General features: G+C 37.4%; 1 protein-coding gene across 8 annotated transcripts in view; it reads left to right on the top strand.

The window, feature by feature from the left end:
- Positions 1 to 17,550, top strand: part of BICC1 (BicC family RNA binding protein 1) — a 285,342-nt gene that overhangs the window by 142,755 nt on the left and 125,037 nt on the right. For 6 of the 8 annotated variants that reach the window (XM_042960566.1, XM_042960567.1, XM_042960568.1 and 3 more), the window contains exon 3: positions 9,695 to 9,946. The exons of the other annotated variants lie outside the window; for them this stretch is intronic. In XM_042960566.1, the coding sequence (XP_042816500.1) occupies positions 9,695 to 9,946 (252 nt within the window). The remainder of the gene's footprint in view (positions 1 to 9,694; positions 9,947 to 17,550) is intronic. 8 annotated transcript variants of the gene reach the window in all.

Consider the following 17,550-nt stretch of genomic DNA (forward strand, 5'->3'; position numbering starts at 1 on the left):
CTTCATAGCACCCCCTCCCATCATGGTGCTATTTCCTAAGTCTTTCTCATCTTCACACCAGGGAGGAGGAGAAGGGAAGGGAAAAAGAAAAGGTCCTTCTAAGTGACTTAATGTGCTGTAAGTTGAAGATCACTGTATTTAACATGTTACATGCATTGTCTTTTTAAATTTCAAGCCATGTATTCTTTCCTCATGAAGTATTTGAGATTTAACAAATATATATTTATTGTCAGCTTCTCTTTTTATAATTTGTCCATTTCTCCCATACATGGAGTAGAGGTAAATTTTTACTAATCGTGAGACTATAGTGGGGTATTGATAGCTGGATTTTTATTTTAATGTTTTAAATTTCCTTAGTGGTAATAGGATGTGGTTTCTAAAATGACATGACCTGGTATATTGGTAGCAACCTGGCACTGTCAGGTTTTTTAAGGAGGAGATTCTTTTCTTCAAATGTGTGACATTAAAAAGGCTCACATACTGATCTTGGACTTTTTTTTCGCTTCTGAAATCTCTCATGCTTCTTCCTGCTTCTTCACCGAATTCAGGGGCATTGTCATCAAGAGGTTCCCTGTTCCTTCTCCCTGGAGCTTAGATATGGCATTTAAAGAGGTCAGGCACCCCTACCCTAATTGCACCCCCTATCCTAACCTCATTGCCTTCAGGAAATCTGAAGGGAGAAGTAGTCTGGAGCCACTGGCTTAGATTGTAAATACCAAAGCCTAAACCCCATTATAGTTAGAAGAATCCTAGGAGTGATCTAAAGCTAAATTCCATTGCTGTGTGATTCATGATGATCTAAGACTTTTCATCTGTTTTTCATTTTCTAAAGATTGTTAAGTTGGTTGCTATTATCGACAATGTTTAGGTTTAAACAATTAAAATTAAGGTATAGAGTTACCTTTGTATGCCATGCTCAGATTTTGCTCATTTGTTGGTACAAGTTCATTTATGCAAAGGTTATATGGCACAGGTTTACCTTAGATAATCTCTTACGTAGTGGAAAATACCTGAAGTCAGCTGGAGGGTAACTGAGTGCTTCAAGTAAAAATTCACTTACTTAAAAAATTGGATTAAGTATTATTGAATTTATACAGATTTAAAATCTGATAGGATTTGGATTTTTAAATATGAGGCTTTGTAGTATGATTCGTTTGACCAAAGATTAAATTCTGTAACTTTGATTTGTTAGAGTTTTGAAAGATTGAAATCAAGAAAGCAAAAACATAAAAATTAGAGTGGAGTTTGAAAAAAATTGGAAAAGTAGAGAAATATACTTTTTAACATTGAGAAAGTTCATATTTTGGAATTATAAATAATTGTTATGAAATATGAGGGATAAAAAGTTCCACCTCTTACATTCTAAATTTCTGTTCATTGTTTTCTCTGTAATGAGGTCCTTTGTGAGACACAGATGGTCATGCAGCTCTCATCATCCATAGTGTGTACATTTATGCTGAGTGGCAGCTGTCATATAGTGGGTCTGAAGCAAACTTTAGTGACTCTGGAATTAATTATTAGCCCCTCTACAGGCCAGAATACTATCAACGCAGGTCATGAAAATATCCTACCAAAAGGATATAAATGTCCCAGTGGGTTATAAAAAAAGTGAAGATAGTGTTAAAGTGCAAAAATTGTATTTTTTTCCTGAAATTATCTGCATGAATTATACTATCTAAAATAGATTCTTTAACAAAATGGTATTTCATGTCATTTTTTGATTCTGGAAAGTGTATTTATTTTTCATAGGAATAGTCTATTTTAAAATGCCTGAATTAAGAATGAATTAAACTTCATGTTTTCCACTAATGATAAGGAAGCTAAGTATAAGACTTTTAACTAAAAATGGGAGTAATTTTGTTGTCCTTTAGTTCTTATGTCAGAAACATGAAACCAGAGGTCAGTTAAGTCTCCATAGCAATCATCTCTGTTTACAAGATGAATAACACATTTCAGTCCAGATGTCGGGAAAGTTCTTAACAAGTGAAAAAACAAAACAAAACAAAAAACACTCACCAAAAATATCAGGTGTTTTGACCAGAAACTAAGCTAGTACTTTGCATTACAATGAGAAGGTGTGACATTACCACTGATGACTCCTCTGGCTTCTTAGGTCTTGTCTATGGGAATACAGGAAAGAAATGTTTTGTTGATTACATTGCAGTTTCATATGGTTCACCCTAATAAATTTGTAACAAACTACCATGCGAATATATAGGATATTTTGTGAGAATCTGGAGTATTGAGTTCTGACAACATTCAATCAGCATGTAGAAAACTTGTATTAAATGAGTTTTTGTTGCATTTGTTCCCATCACTTCTGAAAATTCATACTTGTGCAACTAAAAGAAACTTTTTTTGGTACAGTGTCTGTAATAGTGCCTGCTACATTGTGGGCGCTCAGTAAATATTTTTTGAATAAACAAATGAAAGATATTTTTATTTGTATTTACACGTCTTGAAAATGCAATTTATAAGTTTTTATTAAAAGAACAGTTTCCTTCCCATAAACTTCCAGTACCTGACAGCCGCTGATCTGTTTCTCTCGCTGCAGTTTTGCTTTTTTCAGAATGTCATATAAGTAGAATCACACAGTGTTTAGTCCTTTGTGTCTTAACTTAGACTAAATCTTTGGGATTCATCTAGGTTGTTGAGTGTACCAATAGTTTATTGCTTTGGTTCTGAGTAGTAGTCTGTTGTGTAGATATACTAGAGTATTTCTTGTTGGTCATTCACCAGTGGATGAACATTTGAATTGTTTACATTTTATAGCTATTATAAATGAATGTGCTGTGAAATCCACATACAGGTCTGTGGACAAATATTTTCATTTCTTTGGGTAAATGCCTTGGAATGGAATTGCTGGCTCCTTTGGGAAGTATATGTTTCATTTCAATCAGAAAGTGGCTCTACAATTTTGGATTCCCACCAGCAATGTATGAGAATTACCATTGTTTACAGCTTTTCCAGCACTCGGTAATGTCTTTCTTTTTAAGATTAGCCATTCTAGTGGATATGTGGCAGTTTTTCATCATGGATTTATGTTTTTTTGAAGATTGATGTTGAACAGTTGTTTATGTGACTATTGGCCATTCTTATGACTTCTGTTAAGTGTTCAAAATTTTGCTACTATGTTGTTGGGTTGTTTACTGAGTATTAAGAGTTTTGGATACAAGTCTTTTATTGGATATATGATTTGTAAGTATTTTTTTTTCCCAGTCTATGACTTTGTTCTGCATTTCAAGCATTTTTATTTGATCCTTTACATAGTTTTCATCTCTCTGGTAAATCCCTCACCACCATAAGCACATGTTGATCTTTTTTTTTTTCAATTAGATTTTTATCATATTTATAATGATTTTAAATGTCCCTTATTTTATTTACAATACCTGGGCCATATTGGAGTCTGGTTCTGTTGACCAGGTCATCTGTTAGCAATGGTTTAATTTTCCCTTTTTGTGTTTAGTAATTTTTTAACTGAATATAAGGTTTTGTGTCCTAAAGAACAATAGAGACGGGGTAAATAATACCCATAAATGGCCAATTCTGTCTTTCCTTCAAGGCTGTTGATATAGGCATTTGTGTCAGTATTATCAGTAGTTGAGCTAGATTTGAATTTTGTTGCTGCTATAGTTACTTTGAGGCCAACACAGACTTCAGATTTCTCCAGTATTAAACTACTAGTACCTTGAGCTTAGTAGGAGGTCTCAGTGCATTAGGGGTTTCTCAGCATTCCTAATCTACCCTCGGTTTTCAGTCCACACTGCATACCTGGGCCCCCAGCTCTCTCCATGTTCTTGCTTCTTCACCAGCAGTGGGCTGCTGCTGCTGCTGCTGCTGCTGCTGCTGCTTGTTACTTGGTGCAAGGTTCTTGGTGGGTGGAGGGTGGATTGGTATGCCCCCTTCTCCCCCAGCCTCAGGTTTAGGTAGGTCTTATGTACCTGAGCTTTAGGAAAGGGACTTACTCAGTGTTCCTGTCCTTATAACTAATTATTTTTAAAATCTGCATGATTAGTTTTGATAGTATCTTGTTCCTTCAACATACTTGTAATAAATCACTACTCATGGCTTTTCCCCTTGTACCTGTAGTGATTTTTTTTTTATTGTAAGCTCATGTACATTAGAATTTTATCCATGAGACTTCTTTGAACACTACTTTTAAATTGCTTTAAAATTTTTTTAATTCTGTCACCAAGAGTGCATGAATATAGACTTGTATTTAGGAATTCTCAGGAGACGTTTTTCTTTTTTCTCATTCCACTGAGGCAAAGCCAGACACTCATTTCTACTGTTGATCACTAAGGGGGAATTTATATTTCAGTCTCTGGGTGGGGCTTTATGTGTTTCTGTTGTGAAATTTATTTTCTGTTCTCTGAACTTGGTTTGTTAAAATCCACACTATAGGCCATGAGGTAAGAGACATTTCTATGGCAAATGCTGACTCTAGCCTTCACTTATTTATTTCTTATCACTTCTGATCTAAGGAATATTCTTATTTAGCAAAATATATTTTTATTTAAGATGTTTTCTACTTAAGTAGCTTTATCTGAATGTCCAGCTTACCCTTTTCTACAAGCACAACTTGTATATGCTATCTTCTCATACCTTTGGTGTAGCAGTTGATATAGTGTATCATAATCACATGGTTCTTTTTTCTTCAGCCAAAACTAAAATTTTAATAGGTTGCTGAATGTGACTTTTTAGTTTTTGAAACCCCTGACCAAGCACAGAGAAGGTGGGGGGGGGTAGTATAAAGAGCTTAGACTTTTCATTTAAGTATATATTCAAATATATTTGAGCTGGAAATACACCAGCATTTATTAGCTGTGTGACCTTGAACGAATTACCTAGTTTTTGAGTCTCTTTCTTCACCTGTTGAATGCAATATAATTCCTACCTTTTTTAGGACTAAATTAGAGTGTGATTATTGTACACCTGAATCTAGTATAACACTGTATGTTAACTGTACTGGATTACAAAAATAGACTGATTAAGCAAGGCAACCTACATAAAACCTCCCTGTCATGTCACATAGTAGGCATTCAAATGTTAATGTTGTCATCTTCCTCTCTTAAATACCTGGCGAATTATTCCCTATATTTTTCCCTTGATTTATTCCCTGCAAGGAATTTTATTGTAATTAATTAATTAATTTAATGCTTATTTATTTTGAGAGCGAGAGGGAGTGCATGTACAAGGGAGCACGAGCTGGGGAAGGGCAGAGAGAGAGGGATAGAGAGAATTCCAAGCAGACTCCATGCTTTCAACACAGAGCCCAATGAGGGGCTCCATCTCATGAACTGTGAGATCATGTGGGCCCCAAAATCAAGAGTCAGATCGTTAACCCGTTGAGCTACCCAGGCACCCCCTTGCAAGGAATTAATAAAATAGTAAAAATATCTCAGGCATTTGCTCATGTTTAATCTCTCTTCTGTATTTAATAAATAACCCCCTTTGACAAATATATTGGAAGTGATGGCTTTTTCTGACTTTTCAATAATAAACAAGAGGTTTGTGATTAGGGCCAATGGAAAATTCTCAGTTCAGTTCAGCTTGTCAATTTCAAGGAAGGCACAGATTATTACTTACCAAACTAGAATTTTACTTTCTAATTAATTGCTGTGAGTTTGTACCTCTGTAGATTCTAAACAAGATATAGAAGGAATTACTTAACTCTCTTTGGCCTTCTAGTCCTTTAAAAGCTAATTTGTAAAGTAGTATTGTAATAGCATTGTATGGTGACAGATGGTAGCTAACACTTGTGCTGAGCAGAGCATAAATGTACAGATTTGTGGAATCACTGTGTCATACACCTGAAACTAATGCAACATTGTGTGTCAACTGTACTTAAGTAAAAAAAAAGGTAATTTGTTAAGAATGACTTAAATTTAGTCTAGACACACAGTTTCTTACTAGCTACTATGATGGTTCTTTACCACTTGTTATGGGAGCACAGTAATATTTTTTTTTTATTTTTAAGCAAAGATGTCAGGCATTTGAGGGAATTTTATGAAGTCAGTTCTCATTTGTTCACTGTAATTATGAAAAAGTACAGGGTAAAGTCATTAATGCTCTAGTTTTAGGAATTAGTTTTAACTTCTCTGTATGAGATTTTTCTCCTTTAAAAGTTAGATGTGTTATCAGGTATCTAAAACAAAACTTTTGGGGTGCTTGGGTGGCTCGGTCAGTTAAGTGTCCAACTCCTGATTTCAGCTCAGGTCATGATCTCACAGCCATGAGACTGAGCCCCTCATTGGGCTCCACACTGAATGTGGAGCCTGCTTGAGATTCTCTTTCTCTCCCTCTCCCCTGCCCCTTCCCCACTCGCACATGTGCTCTTTCTCTAAAAAAAATTTTTTTTAAGTAAAACAAAACTTTTAAGTACTCTTTTTTTTTGGGGGGGGGCAGAGGGAGGGCAACTCCCTTCCCTACCTTCTTGTGGAATGAGTGAGGAATAGTAAAATTGGATAAAGACAAGGAAGGGTAGAGGTAGAGGGAAATTAGGAAGTCTGACCATCTGTTACCAGTCTCTAAAAGATCAAAATCACCTTTTAATGTAGTTAAAATATTCAGTTAAGTCTTTTATTTTGCATATGAGTGTCAGGTGACTTATACTGATAAGAACATATAGCTAGTTAATTGTAGAGCCAGGAATAAAAGCCTCTCCAGACTCAGCTGTGTGATCCTAAGCAAGTTCTTTAATCTCTCCAAATGTGCTTTTCAAGTGTCAAATGGGGATCATGCCTGCTTTATAAGGTTGTATGGAGAAAGTGGAGCTCATGTATATTTGTGTTTATGAAGTGCTGGTGCATACCAGGTACTCAATAAATGGCTTTTTTCCCCATTGTATCATCTTGGTTTGCTGTAAATTAATTTTTTTGTGAACATAATAAATAATAAGTTTGCCAGTAAACACAGAATTGAAAATTTTATGGTCTTTCACTTTTTAACAGAATGTACAGGGTACAGACTGGGAGTAAAACTTGGTTTAAAAGATTCCCTGAATCATTTTAGCTTGAAAAAGTGGAAGTTTTACATTATCTTTAGATGCTCTGATTTTGATCAGTGCATTATTGCCTTGGGTCAGATATACCAATTTATACAAAGAGCATTCTCAAAGACATTTCCTTGCCTTTTCCTCTGTGAATTTTTCTTATGTGAGCTTTGATGCTCACTTGAATGACCTTATAAAAGAAAAGGAAAATATCAGTGATGTTTAAAACTTACACTTTCCACTCAATTTTTTTCGAGATAAATTTACAGTGTTCTGCATCTCACCTTTCTGTTTGACCCTGGTTGAAAAACTCAAAATTTTCCTTTAGCACAACAGCCTGTATTCCACTGGTCACATTTGAGCTTTACACCATTTCATTTTTCCTTTTAACAAACACACATTCCAAGGATTGCATCAGTTTAAAATGGATGGAGTGAGTTGACATTCTCTTATTTGGGAAAACTTGGTTTTATTGATGAAATGGAGTTTGATGTTTGTTTACCACATTTATGGAAAGCATTTTGCTTTAGGCTGGTTACAGTGTGCAAAGCAAAACCCAGCAACTTATAAAACAAGATTTCTCTTCCCTCTCTAAAACTTGTGGCTGTACCTAGTTCAATATTTTTTCTGATCAGGCCAGGGAAGAATTTAAAAACTGAGAACTTGGAATTCAGAGGGATACATGCACCACTGTATTTATAGCAGCATTATTTACAATATCCAAATTATGGAAGCAGCCCAAAGTGTCCATTGATAGATGAATGGATAAATGTAATATTATTCAGCCATAACAAAAAAAGAAAACTTGCCATTTTCAAGGACGTGGTTGGAGCTAGAGAGTATAATGCCAAGTGAAATAAGTCAAAGGCAAATACCATATGATTTCACTCATATGTGGAAGTTAAGAAACCAAACAAGCAAAAGAAAAAAAAAAGAGAGACAAACCAAGAATCAGACTCTTAACTATAGAGAACAAACTGACGGTCACCAGAGGGGAGGTGGGTAGAGTGTTGAGAGAAATAGGTGATGGGGATTAAGGAGTGCACTTGTGATGAGCATTTGGTGTTGTATGTATGAAATCGTTGAATCATTATATTGTACATCTGAAACTAATATAACACTGTATGTTACCTGTACTGGAATTAAAATTAAATTAAAAAAAAACTGAGGACTTAGAACCAACGTTAGACTCATTTAGCTATTTTTTTCCTTTAACAGTGGGGCTCTGAAAAAGACATAGTATCTAAATGTTTACTTGAGAGATTAATATACCTTTCTTTTGACGTTTAAAGGTATTTTATTTATTTTTGAAAAATTTTTAATATTTATTTTTGAGAGATACAGAGACAGAATGTGAGTGGGAGAGGGGCAGAGATAGAGGGAGATACAGAATCCGAAGCAGGCTCCAGGCTCCGAGCTGTCAGCACAGAGCCCAACACAGGGCTGTGAGATCATGACCTGAGCCGAAGTTGGACAATTAACCGACTGAGCCACCCAGGCGCCCCTAAAAGGTATTTTAAAAGTTTAGTATAGGGTTGCCTGGGTATTTCACGGTTTGTGAGATGGAGCCACATGTTAGGCTCCACACTGGCAGCAAGGAGCCTGCCTGGGATTCTCTCTCTTTCCCTCCCTCCCTCTCTCTCTCTCTCTGTCTCTCTTTCTCTCTGTACCTCTCCCTGGTTCATGCTTTCTCTCTCTCTCAAAATAAATAAACATTAAAAAATGTTTTGTACAGTTAAAGTCTAAGTTGATGGCATGTACAGTAAGGAAAGCTACTTGTCTTAGAATATTCACCAGACTGTATGTTAAAGACTTCGTGTACTGAAAATGAGCAACAAAATATCCCAAGCATAGTGTATATGAATATGTAATTCAAACATTTGTGCTACTAAGTGAAAACTCTTTTCTTATAGTAGTATCTATAGTTGTGCTTGCCATGTTAGAAACTCTCTGTATCACCTGAAAATAATAAATGAATGAGAGTTGATTTTGAGCTTTTTAATTGGTAGTTGGTTTTGAAAAATCATTTCATAAGCTTTAATTAAAGGGATAATTTGAGCCAGCACTCAAGGTGTGGCCTGTGGTCTGTTAAGAACAATATTGTTGCTATGTCTCCAGAAAAGAGCCAAGGAAAGGAAGATGGAAAGAGATTGGCTGCATGGGAAAGGATTCCTCCTCTGCCTTATTCTCCACTGGCTGCTTCAAGGAAGAGGAGACCATTTTACTACCAATCACTCAGGCTTTGACCAGCAGTGGGGGGAGTCCCTATTATTTTCTAAGCAGTGTTTAACAGAAAAGTTTCCATCCAGCCATCAACTACAGGATCCCCACTCATGTCTACATCTCCATCACCCTGTCTGACATCCTGGAAGTGGGTGATGCATAGCTTTAACTGATGACACAATTCCTGTGGCTAATTATGGTCTGGTACAATCCATTCATCAGGTGGAATCCAGAGGAATATGGGGGCATCAGGAAGCTCAGCATGGCAACTAAGGAGCTATGACTTCCGGTTATCTTCATTGAGTTCATAGATGTGGATTAGGTACCTACAGGTCACATGGCTTATGTCACCTGTGAAGGTTGCAGCAGATTAGATAAACCAGTGTGAGTCATCAGCAAATGTAATATGGACTATTTTCCATTTACCCTTTGATGAACAGACCTGCACACTCACCTTCAGCTCTTTCATCTCAACAGGTAGCCATCAAGGCACATCCCAGCCTATATATGATGAGGCTTCTGGTATCCTTCTGGTATCCAGTGGCTTTCTGGCTGTCATCCATGCCTTCAGCTTCTACCTACCAGCAGAAAGAGAATCATGCCCCATTCAAGACAGCACTGCTACCGGACTACACTGTCTTTCTGCTTATGACAAATGACTTATTCCCAGACATTGGCATCCCCCTCATCAGTATCTCCTTTGCCCTGTGTTCTTCTCTGATGGTGCAGGTCAGCCAACTGGAGACCATTTTTATCACCTCCCTGCTACACACCTGGCTACCACCCAGCTACCACCCATGAGTTGGTGGCTCTAATGCTTGTTTCTGCATTGTACCAGCCCAAAGAAATGCTGCCCCACTGCAACCCAGAGGGGAAGTAAGGGCCTGTGTCTCATTCCTATCTGCCTGCCTGGCCCTAAGGAGCCAGTGGAGTTGGTGGGGAGGGTTCCTGGTAACAAGGAGGCAGAGTTAAATGGATGCTCTGCATCAGCAAGGGCCAGTAGGAACACAAGGCTCAGAAGCAGCACCTGGGAGTGCAGTTCAGCCACAGGATGGACATTGTGCTCTTCCACCTCTGCCTGCTCTTTATGGCCTCTTATCATCATGGTCATTGTCCTCTGGAACACTTCTTCAGACGCCCACCTACAAACCCCAGTCTTGAGCTTCTCTTGCCTCTAGAAACCATCCAGGCTCTCATGCCCATCCAATCCCAGCCCCTAGCCTCAGCAACCACCTTGTTGTTTTTAACCCAGTCCTTCCATGTGGTTTCAGACCAGACCCAGGTAGTTCCCAGAACTTCGCTCTAGAAGTTACTGAATGTCATCAACTCCCCTCAGCTCTCCCATGAGTTCTGCCTCACTCCTCAGGATTCCAGTTCCTAAAATACTTCCTTGGTTGAATCACCCTCAGTAGGCCTCATTTCAAGGGAAAAAAAAAGACAATTTGTCTTTATTCTTTGAGGATAAATTTTTAGTAAAATGCAACTAAGTCTCTAATAATTTTAAGTAATTTTAGTTGCTAATTTTTGCTAAGAAAGACCTAGGGGTTTTCTTTAAGGGAAAGAATTTGGGTTTGATAGTGGAAATTAAGGATATAAACAGTATTCCTAGGGAGACATTTAAAAATACATTAATGAGGGGGTTGTTTCAAAACATGGAATGGAAGGGGCTCCTGGCTGGCTCACTCAGAAGAGCATGCGACTCTTGGACTCTTGATCTCTGTCAGGGTTGTGACTTCAAGTCCCACATCGAGTGAAGAGAATGTGAAAAATGAATGAAGGAATGAAGGAATGGATGAACAAACTTAAAAAAAAAAAAAAAAAAAAAAAAAAGGTTGTGGGGCGCCTGGGTGGCTCGGTCGGATAAGTGTCCGACTTGGGCTCAGGTCATGATCTCACGGTCCGTGAGTTCAAGCCCCACGTCGAGCTCTGTGCTGACAGCTCAGAGCCTGGAGCCTGCTTCAGAATCTGTGTCTCCCTCTCTCTGACCCTCCCCCATTCATGCTCTTTCTCTATCTCAAAAATAAATAAAAGTTGAAAAAAAAAATACATTAATGAATAACAATGTGACATTTGGTATGCCAGTGATAGTTATTTCCTTATTAAATGGGTCCTAAAGAGCTACCAAAGTATGGAAGTAAGAAAACAGTATACCTTAAAATGTTACATGATTCAGAATGACCATTATTTTCCCTGTATTAGCTGAAAATTTCCCGTTTCTTTATTCTGAATTATCATGGTTTCATTGCTTAAAATGTGGTAAAATATTTCTATTTAAGTATTTTTCTGCAAAGTACATATTTTAGATACTTGGTAATGATTTCAAATGGTATTAAAATGATAATATTTCTTTGTGATTGAATTGGTTATGAATTCTATAGTAGTGAACATTTATAGATTCACAATAATAGTGAAGACGTGAAGGAAAAGGAGGAGGAGGATGTGTGCTTGAATCTATTATTGTTAAGTTTTAGTTAGTGCTTTCAAAGAAGTGCAGATTAGTTACTTAAAGCTTTTCTAACATTTTATTATAAAAATACAAAAAAGTTGTAAGACTCAGGGAATACCACATACCCACTAATTAAATTTTACAATTACTTCTTTATATTTGCTTTATCTCATATGGATGTATCTATCCTTCTATTTATTTATCAATCTATCTTATTTTTTTGTTGCATTTCAGACTAGCAAGCAGACATCAGCACACTTCACCCCTTCACCATGCATACCAGTAATCAGGATTCAATATTTGGAGTGTTTTGTCGTTGTTAAAGTAAATGTACTATTCATTGTTTTTTGACAAATGTGTACATCTGTGTAACCCAAACTCTTATGCAGATATAAGCCATTACCATTACTTGAAACAGTTTCCTCCTATCCCCTCTCCCAGATCCACCCCCAATTTACTGTATCAACCACTTTTCTGAGTTTTTTCACCAATGATTGTTCTAGAATATTATACAAATGGAAACACGTGGTATGTACTTTATGGTATAAGGCTTCTTTCACTGAGCATTATGTTTGTGGGGTTCCTCCTATCGTTCATATATCAGTAGTTTGTTCCTTTTTAATAGTGAGTTGGATTACATTGCATATCACAGGTAATCTGTTTCCCTGTTTATGGACACCTGGCTATTTCCTGTTTTTCACTATTATGAATAAGCTAGTGAGAACAAGTCTTTTACTTGCTGGGTATTTATTTACACTTGGTTGTCTCAGGAACTTAAAAATTAGAATGTTAAAAATTGAACTTACCCAAGTGTTTAGCTTTTCCACAAGTCCCCAATTCAGTGAGCTATACCACTATTCACAGTGTTGTCCAGGTCGTAACCTTGGGTGTCATCCTTGACTGCTTACTGTCCCTGATCTGTCATGCATAACACGTACAAAGTGCTGCCAGTGCTGTCTTCACATTTACTCACTCTGCCATAGGCCATAATCATTATCTTGCCCAACCCCGTATTTCAGGTGGATTGTCAAAACAACTTTCTACCTAGTCTCCTTGCCACCTGTCTTGGCCCTCACTTCATTCCTTTCTTCAAATTACTGTCAATGATCTTTGAAAAAAAAATACACATTGGGTTATATTACTTACCTATTAAAAATATCTAGTTTCCCAGTGCTCTTAAGATAAAAAAGTAAAATCCTTATCCTACTTTGCAAGTCTCTGCATGATTGAACTCCTCCTACATCTTACCTAGTCTCATCTTTCTAGCTGTGCTGGGTTTGCATCTCTCTCATGCTTTTCTCTTTAGATCCTGCCCCCCTCTGTCATGAGTCAGGCTTTCTAGTTGGACCATCCCCATTTCACACAATTGTGTTCTGTTGGCTCACATACTAAAGATAAAAACTGCCTATGTTAGTTGAGGTTAGAGTTGTCTATGGAAACAGAAAATCAAAGCAAACCCAAATGATTGCTATTTAATAAGTTGGAAGATTACGTCTCATAGTACAGGCCTGGTGTGGTGACAGTGCTTCCCAAAGACTTAGCAAATCAAGGTGCTTCTGCCTACACATTTTCCTACTCCTAGTTTATGGCCCTTATCTTCATAATCCAAGTTGGAACCGCAGTCTAGTGAGCTGGATGGAAGAAGGAACAGAACATATTGAATCATGGGATTCCCTAGAATCTCCTAGCATCCCTAGGCAGAACTTAGTTTTCTGGCCATCCCTGTCTTCGAGGAAGTCAGAGTACTTAATTTAGGTGTCCATGTGCCCAGCTGAAAATTGAGGGTTCTAATTGGGAGAAAGTGGACATTGGAGTAGGCTCCTTAGAACAGTCATATCTCCCTTGGCATCACATTCTTCTCCAGCCACCCTGCTGTTTTTCTGCTTTTTGTCAGAGTCAAAACTTCTTAAAAAAGTCATCTAATCATATTCTACTTCTTAACTCACTCCAACTCCTGCACTTACCCTTCCACTGATGTTTTAAAATTCCAAGGGATACTTTGAAGTCTTTCATTTGACTTAATTTCTCAGGAGCTTTCAGTTCTTCTTTCTTTAAGGAACTCTCCTGTGTGGGGATTAGTCTGGAGTTTTCCCTTTGTTCTCTATGACTTCCTCATTGTCTGCTACCATTCTGGAAGCTCATTCCCTCCCTGGTGTTTTCAGCATCTCATGTTCTACCCAATGTCTAAATGTTGGAATTCTTGAGGTTTAGTTTATTTTTTTATTAAAGTCACACTACGTAAGATTATTTTAACCATTTTTAAGTGGCATTAAGTATATTCACCCTGTTTTGCAACCGTCACCACCATCCATGTTCAGAACTTTTTCACCTTCCCAAAGCGAAACTTCATGACCATGAAACAATACCTATTCCCTATTCCCCTGACCTCCATTCTACTTACCATTCTACTTTGTCTCAAGGTTAGTTTCACACCCAAATTAGGAGGACCTTTGTTTTTTCTGTCTTTAGTAGGTGAGAGTCTCAGATTCCATGATCTAAAATATCTAATTCCAAATTTATAGTTCCAATTAAATTTTTTTCCTTCTGATCACTAGATTCTTATCACCTTAGCCTGATATTTCCACTTGGCTATAAATCTACTAGAGTGGCTCATAGACTTCAAAAATGTAACTTAACTAAAACTTTTATTTTCTTAGTCTCATTTGGTCTCTTTCTTTCTTCTAGTCTCCATGATTGCATGAGCCATCTAGTTATTTGAACCAGAAACCTGATTGACAACTTGATAACTCCTCTTTCATCACTCCTCTCCAATCAAATCAATCAGTAGTCTTGTCAGTTCCACCCTCAGTATATGTTGATTTGCTTCATTTTTCTTTGTCTCTGCCATCCTGACCCTTCTTCACGCTCCCATCATCTCTTGCTGGACAGTTGCAATGCCCTCCTAGCTCTTCTCTCTACTCCCAGTCCTGCCTTCTTCACTGTGATCTGTAAAAGACAAATATGGTCATGTTCCTCCAAGGCTTAAAGCCCTTCATTGCCTTCCTAGCTCTTTATATTGAGATCCAACCCCCTTATCGTGGATCTTTGGACTTGGCCCTTACTTCCCTCTCCGCCTAACCTATTGCTGTTTCCTCCTGCTTTCTGGTTGCCTTTCAGGCCTTTAACACTGAGTTCCCTTCTGCTTCAGGGCCTTTGTGCTGTATTGTACTCTCAGCTTGCAATGTTCTTTATGTTTTCCTTGGCATCTTTCAGTGACGCTCTCAGAGAGGTCGTCTCATGTAGTATAAAGTACTGCCCCTCTTACTGTTCTGACTCAGAGCATCCTGTTCTTTTTTAACCCCTACCACACTTAAAAAATGATTTCTTCCTGCTGCCTTTTCTTCATTTCTCCCAGTAGATTTATTTTATTATACCTGTTCATTTCCCCCAGTAGATTATAAGTGTAATCAGGGACTATTTAAATTCTATTCACTATTTATGCCTAATGTTTACTGCAATGACTGACACATATCTGGCATGCAGTAAATATATTTAAAAATGAATGAATGTTGCTCCCTCTCCCAGGCATGATTTTCATTACCCACTTTGATGTAACTATGCTTCATATTGTGGCTCATTTCATCAAGGCATAGCCTTCCCTTGATTAATAGACTACATGGCATCTCTATGTTAGGTGAGATCATTGCAACCTGTAAGTTTCTTTCATGAAACTTCTTACACTTTGTAGTTAAGGGTGTAAGGGTTGGTTGTTGGTTTCCCTGAGTATAATATCAGCCTTGTGAGAGCAGTGGCCATAGCTGTCCATCGTTGTTGCTCGTAGGTTGAGCATAATGTCTCATACTTACCTTATTTGATAAATGAATGAATGCATAATGGTAAAAATATACCTCACCAACTGGTTCATATTTCATAATATAGGATAATTATGCCATTTTATCAGGTGTGAATAGGTTTTGGAATTTGAGTTGTATCGAAAGAATCTTAATTTCTTGAAACCAGCATTTGGAAAGTTTGGTGGTTTTTAATTGGATTCTTTTTAGATGTTTAAGAACCTGAAAATTCACAAGGGAAAAACTGTTTGAAACTTTTATTCTAAGAATTACATGAAGACATCTGAAATATTGCCAAATCTAATTCTACACTTTTGCAAATGAATGAAACCTTAGTATATCTGTATGTTTGTCTTTCCAAGTCTCCCTTGTGACATCGTTAGTGCACTTAAGTCTCCGGAGTAGCTTCTTTGGAAATTTTCATAATCAATTAAAATAATTTTTGAAATGTATAAATCCTTTGAATATTACTCATAACTTTTTATGAGCTCTATATTTTTTCCTATATCAGAAATATTTAAAATTACTTTTGCAGAAAAATACATTTATGGTACAGTAGATATTTTCTGTCATGCTGTACCAAATTCAACAGGGTAATACTTTATTTTTCTGGCATCCTCTTGGAAGTGTTAATTTAACATTAATTCAGGAAAATTTAGTGGTTTAAAAATTTCTACCAAGTGCAAGGGAATTCACATATAACCTTGTATGAGGCTTAATTGATCTCAGCTTCCCAGCAGCCTTTAGCCCTGGGCCTCCCCACCAAATGCCCTAGACCCGTAGTCAGGTGCTGGCTTGTAAAGCTGCCTGTTCCTTCTTCCTAAGATCAAAGCCCAGCTCTTTATAAAATGCCTGGGGCACAGAATTTTCTGATTCTGATAGAAGCACCATCTATTCACTTTTTGAGTATTACCACATTCTGTTATTTCTCTTTTAACCCATCTCAGGTAAACAGAAAACAAGAGAATGGCTTGCTGGTTGTATTTGGTATATCAACATTTAGTTTAGGCCATATCATATTTATCTAAATAGTGATTTTTAAGTAAATTATTTAGCTGCGTTTTAAAATTAAGGAGATTTTACATGCCAGTCTGGTTTGATAGCTTTTCTTGGAAAGTTGGAAAGTCTGGCTACTTTGGGCCAGTGTCTACACATGCTGGTTGGAGCTAGTGATGTGTCCCTGTTTGCCACATGCTCTTCCACTCCCTCTTATTCTGTGACGGTTGGTGTCAGTGCACTGTTGGTTTTCTCATGGTGGAGTAATTCTTGTACTCATATTTATAGATCAAGGGGAAATATGAATAAGGGGGTGGTGAATCTCAGGAAAATGAGAGAAAATGTATTTGTTTGGGGCAATGAATAATCTTTGTTTGTCTATTTGTGTGTGTGTGTGTGTGTGTGTGTGTGTGTAATGTATATTTGAATTAAAAGCATGCACTCTGCCCATCCATTCCTAACTGTTCCTTGCCTGACTCCAGTTGACATCTGAGCCAGGGACTCTTGATTTAGATATATGATCCTATTAAAATAATGTGATTCTACCTTTGGTTTCCTCAAAGGGCAATGGATTGTTCTTCTAGAAGCTTAAAACTGTCTTGCAAATGAAATGCCCAGACATCCTCTTTGTGATTGTCAAAAGTGTAACTTTCATTGGCTTGCCAATAATTAGGCCTTGCAAGACCTGGCAAGTTCAGTATAAGTAAAATAGACTTTTCCCTCAAAGATAGTTTATTCTAGAAGGGGGTTGATCCAGTTTAAAAATAGAAATATAAGTGGCATAAGAAAGACAATATAGCAGCTCAGAGGAGGGAAAGATTGTATTAAATTGAGGGGATCTTGAAGTTGCTTTTATGCTTTGTGATGAACAACAGATAGAAATTGAGTGCAGGAGACCGTGAAACAATAGAACTGCTTATATAATGCAAGAAAACCATAGGGATTGGGTGTGGGCAGGACAGTGGATAGTGGTGGTGATGAAAGTAGAGGAGACTGAGGAAAAGTAAAACCAAAGAGGTGGGTCGTGGCCTGGTATGGACAGCCTTAATGTTAGGCCAAGAAGTTTGTGCCCGACTTAAGAGATAATGAATAAGCACTGG

Source organism: Panthera tigris, chromosome D2 (assembly GCF_018350195.1).
Source record: "Panthera tigris isolate Pti1 chromosome D2, P.tigris_Pti1_mat1.1, whole genome shotgun sequence".
NCBI classification, from domain to species: Eukaryota; Metazoa; Chordata; class Mammalia; order Carnivora; family Felidae; genus Panthera; species Panthera tigris.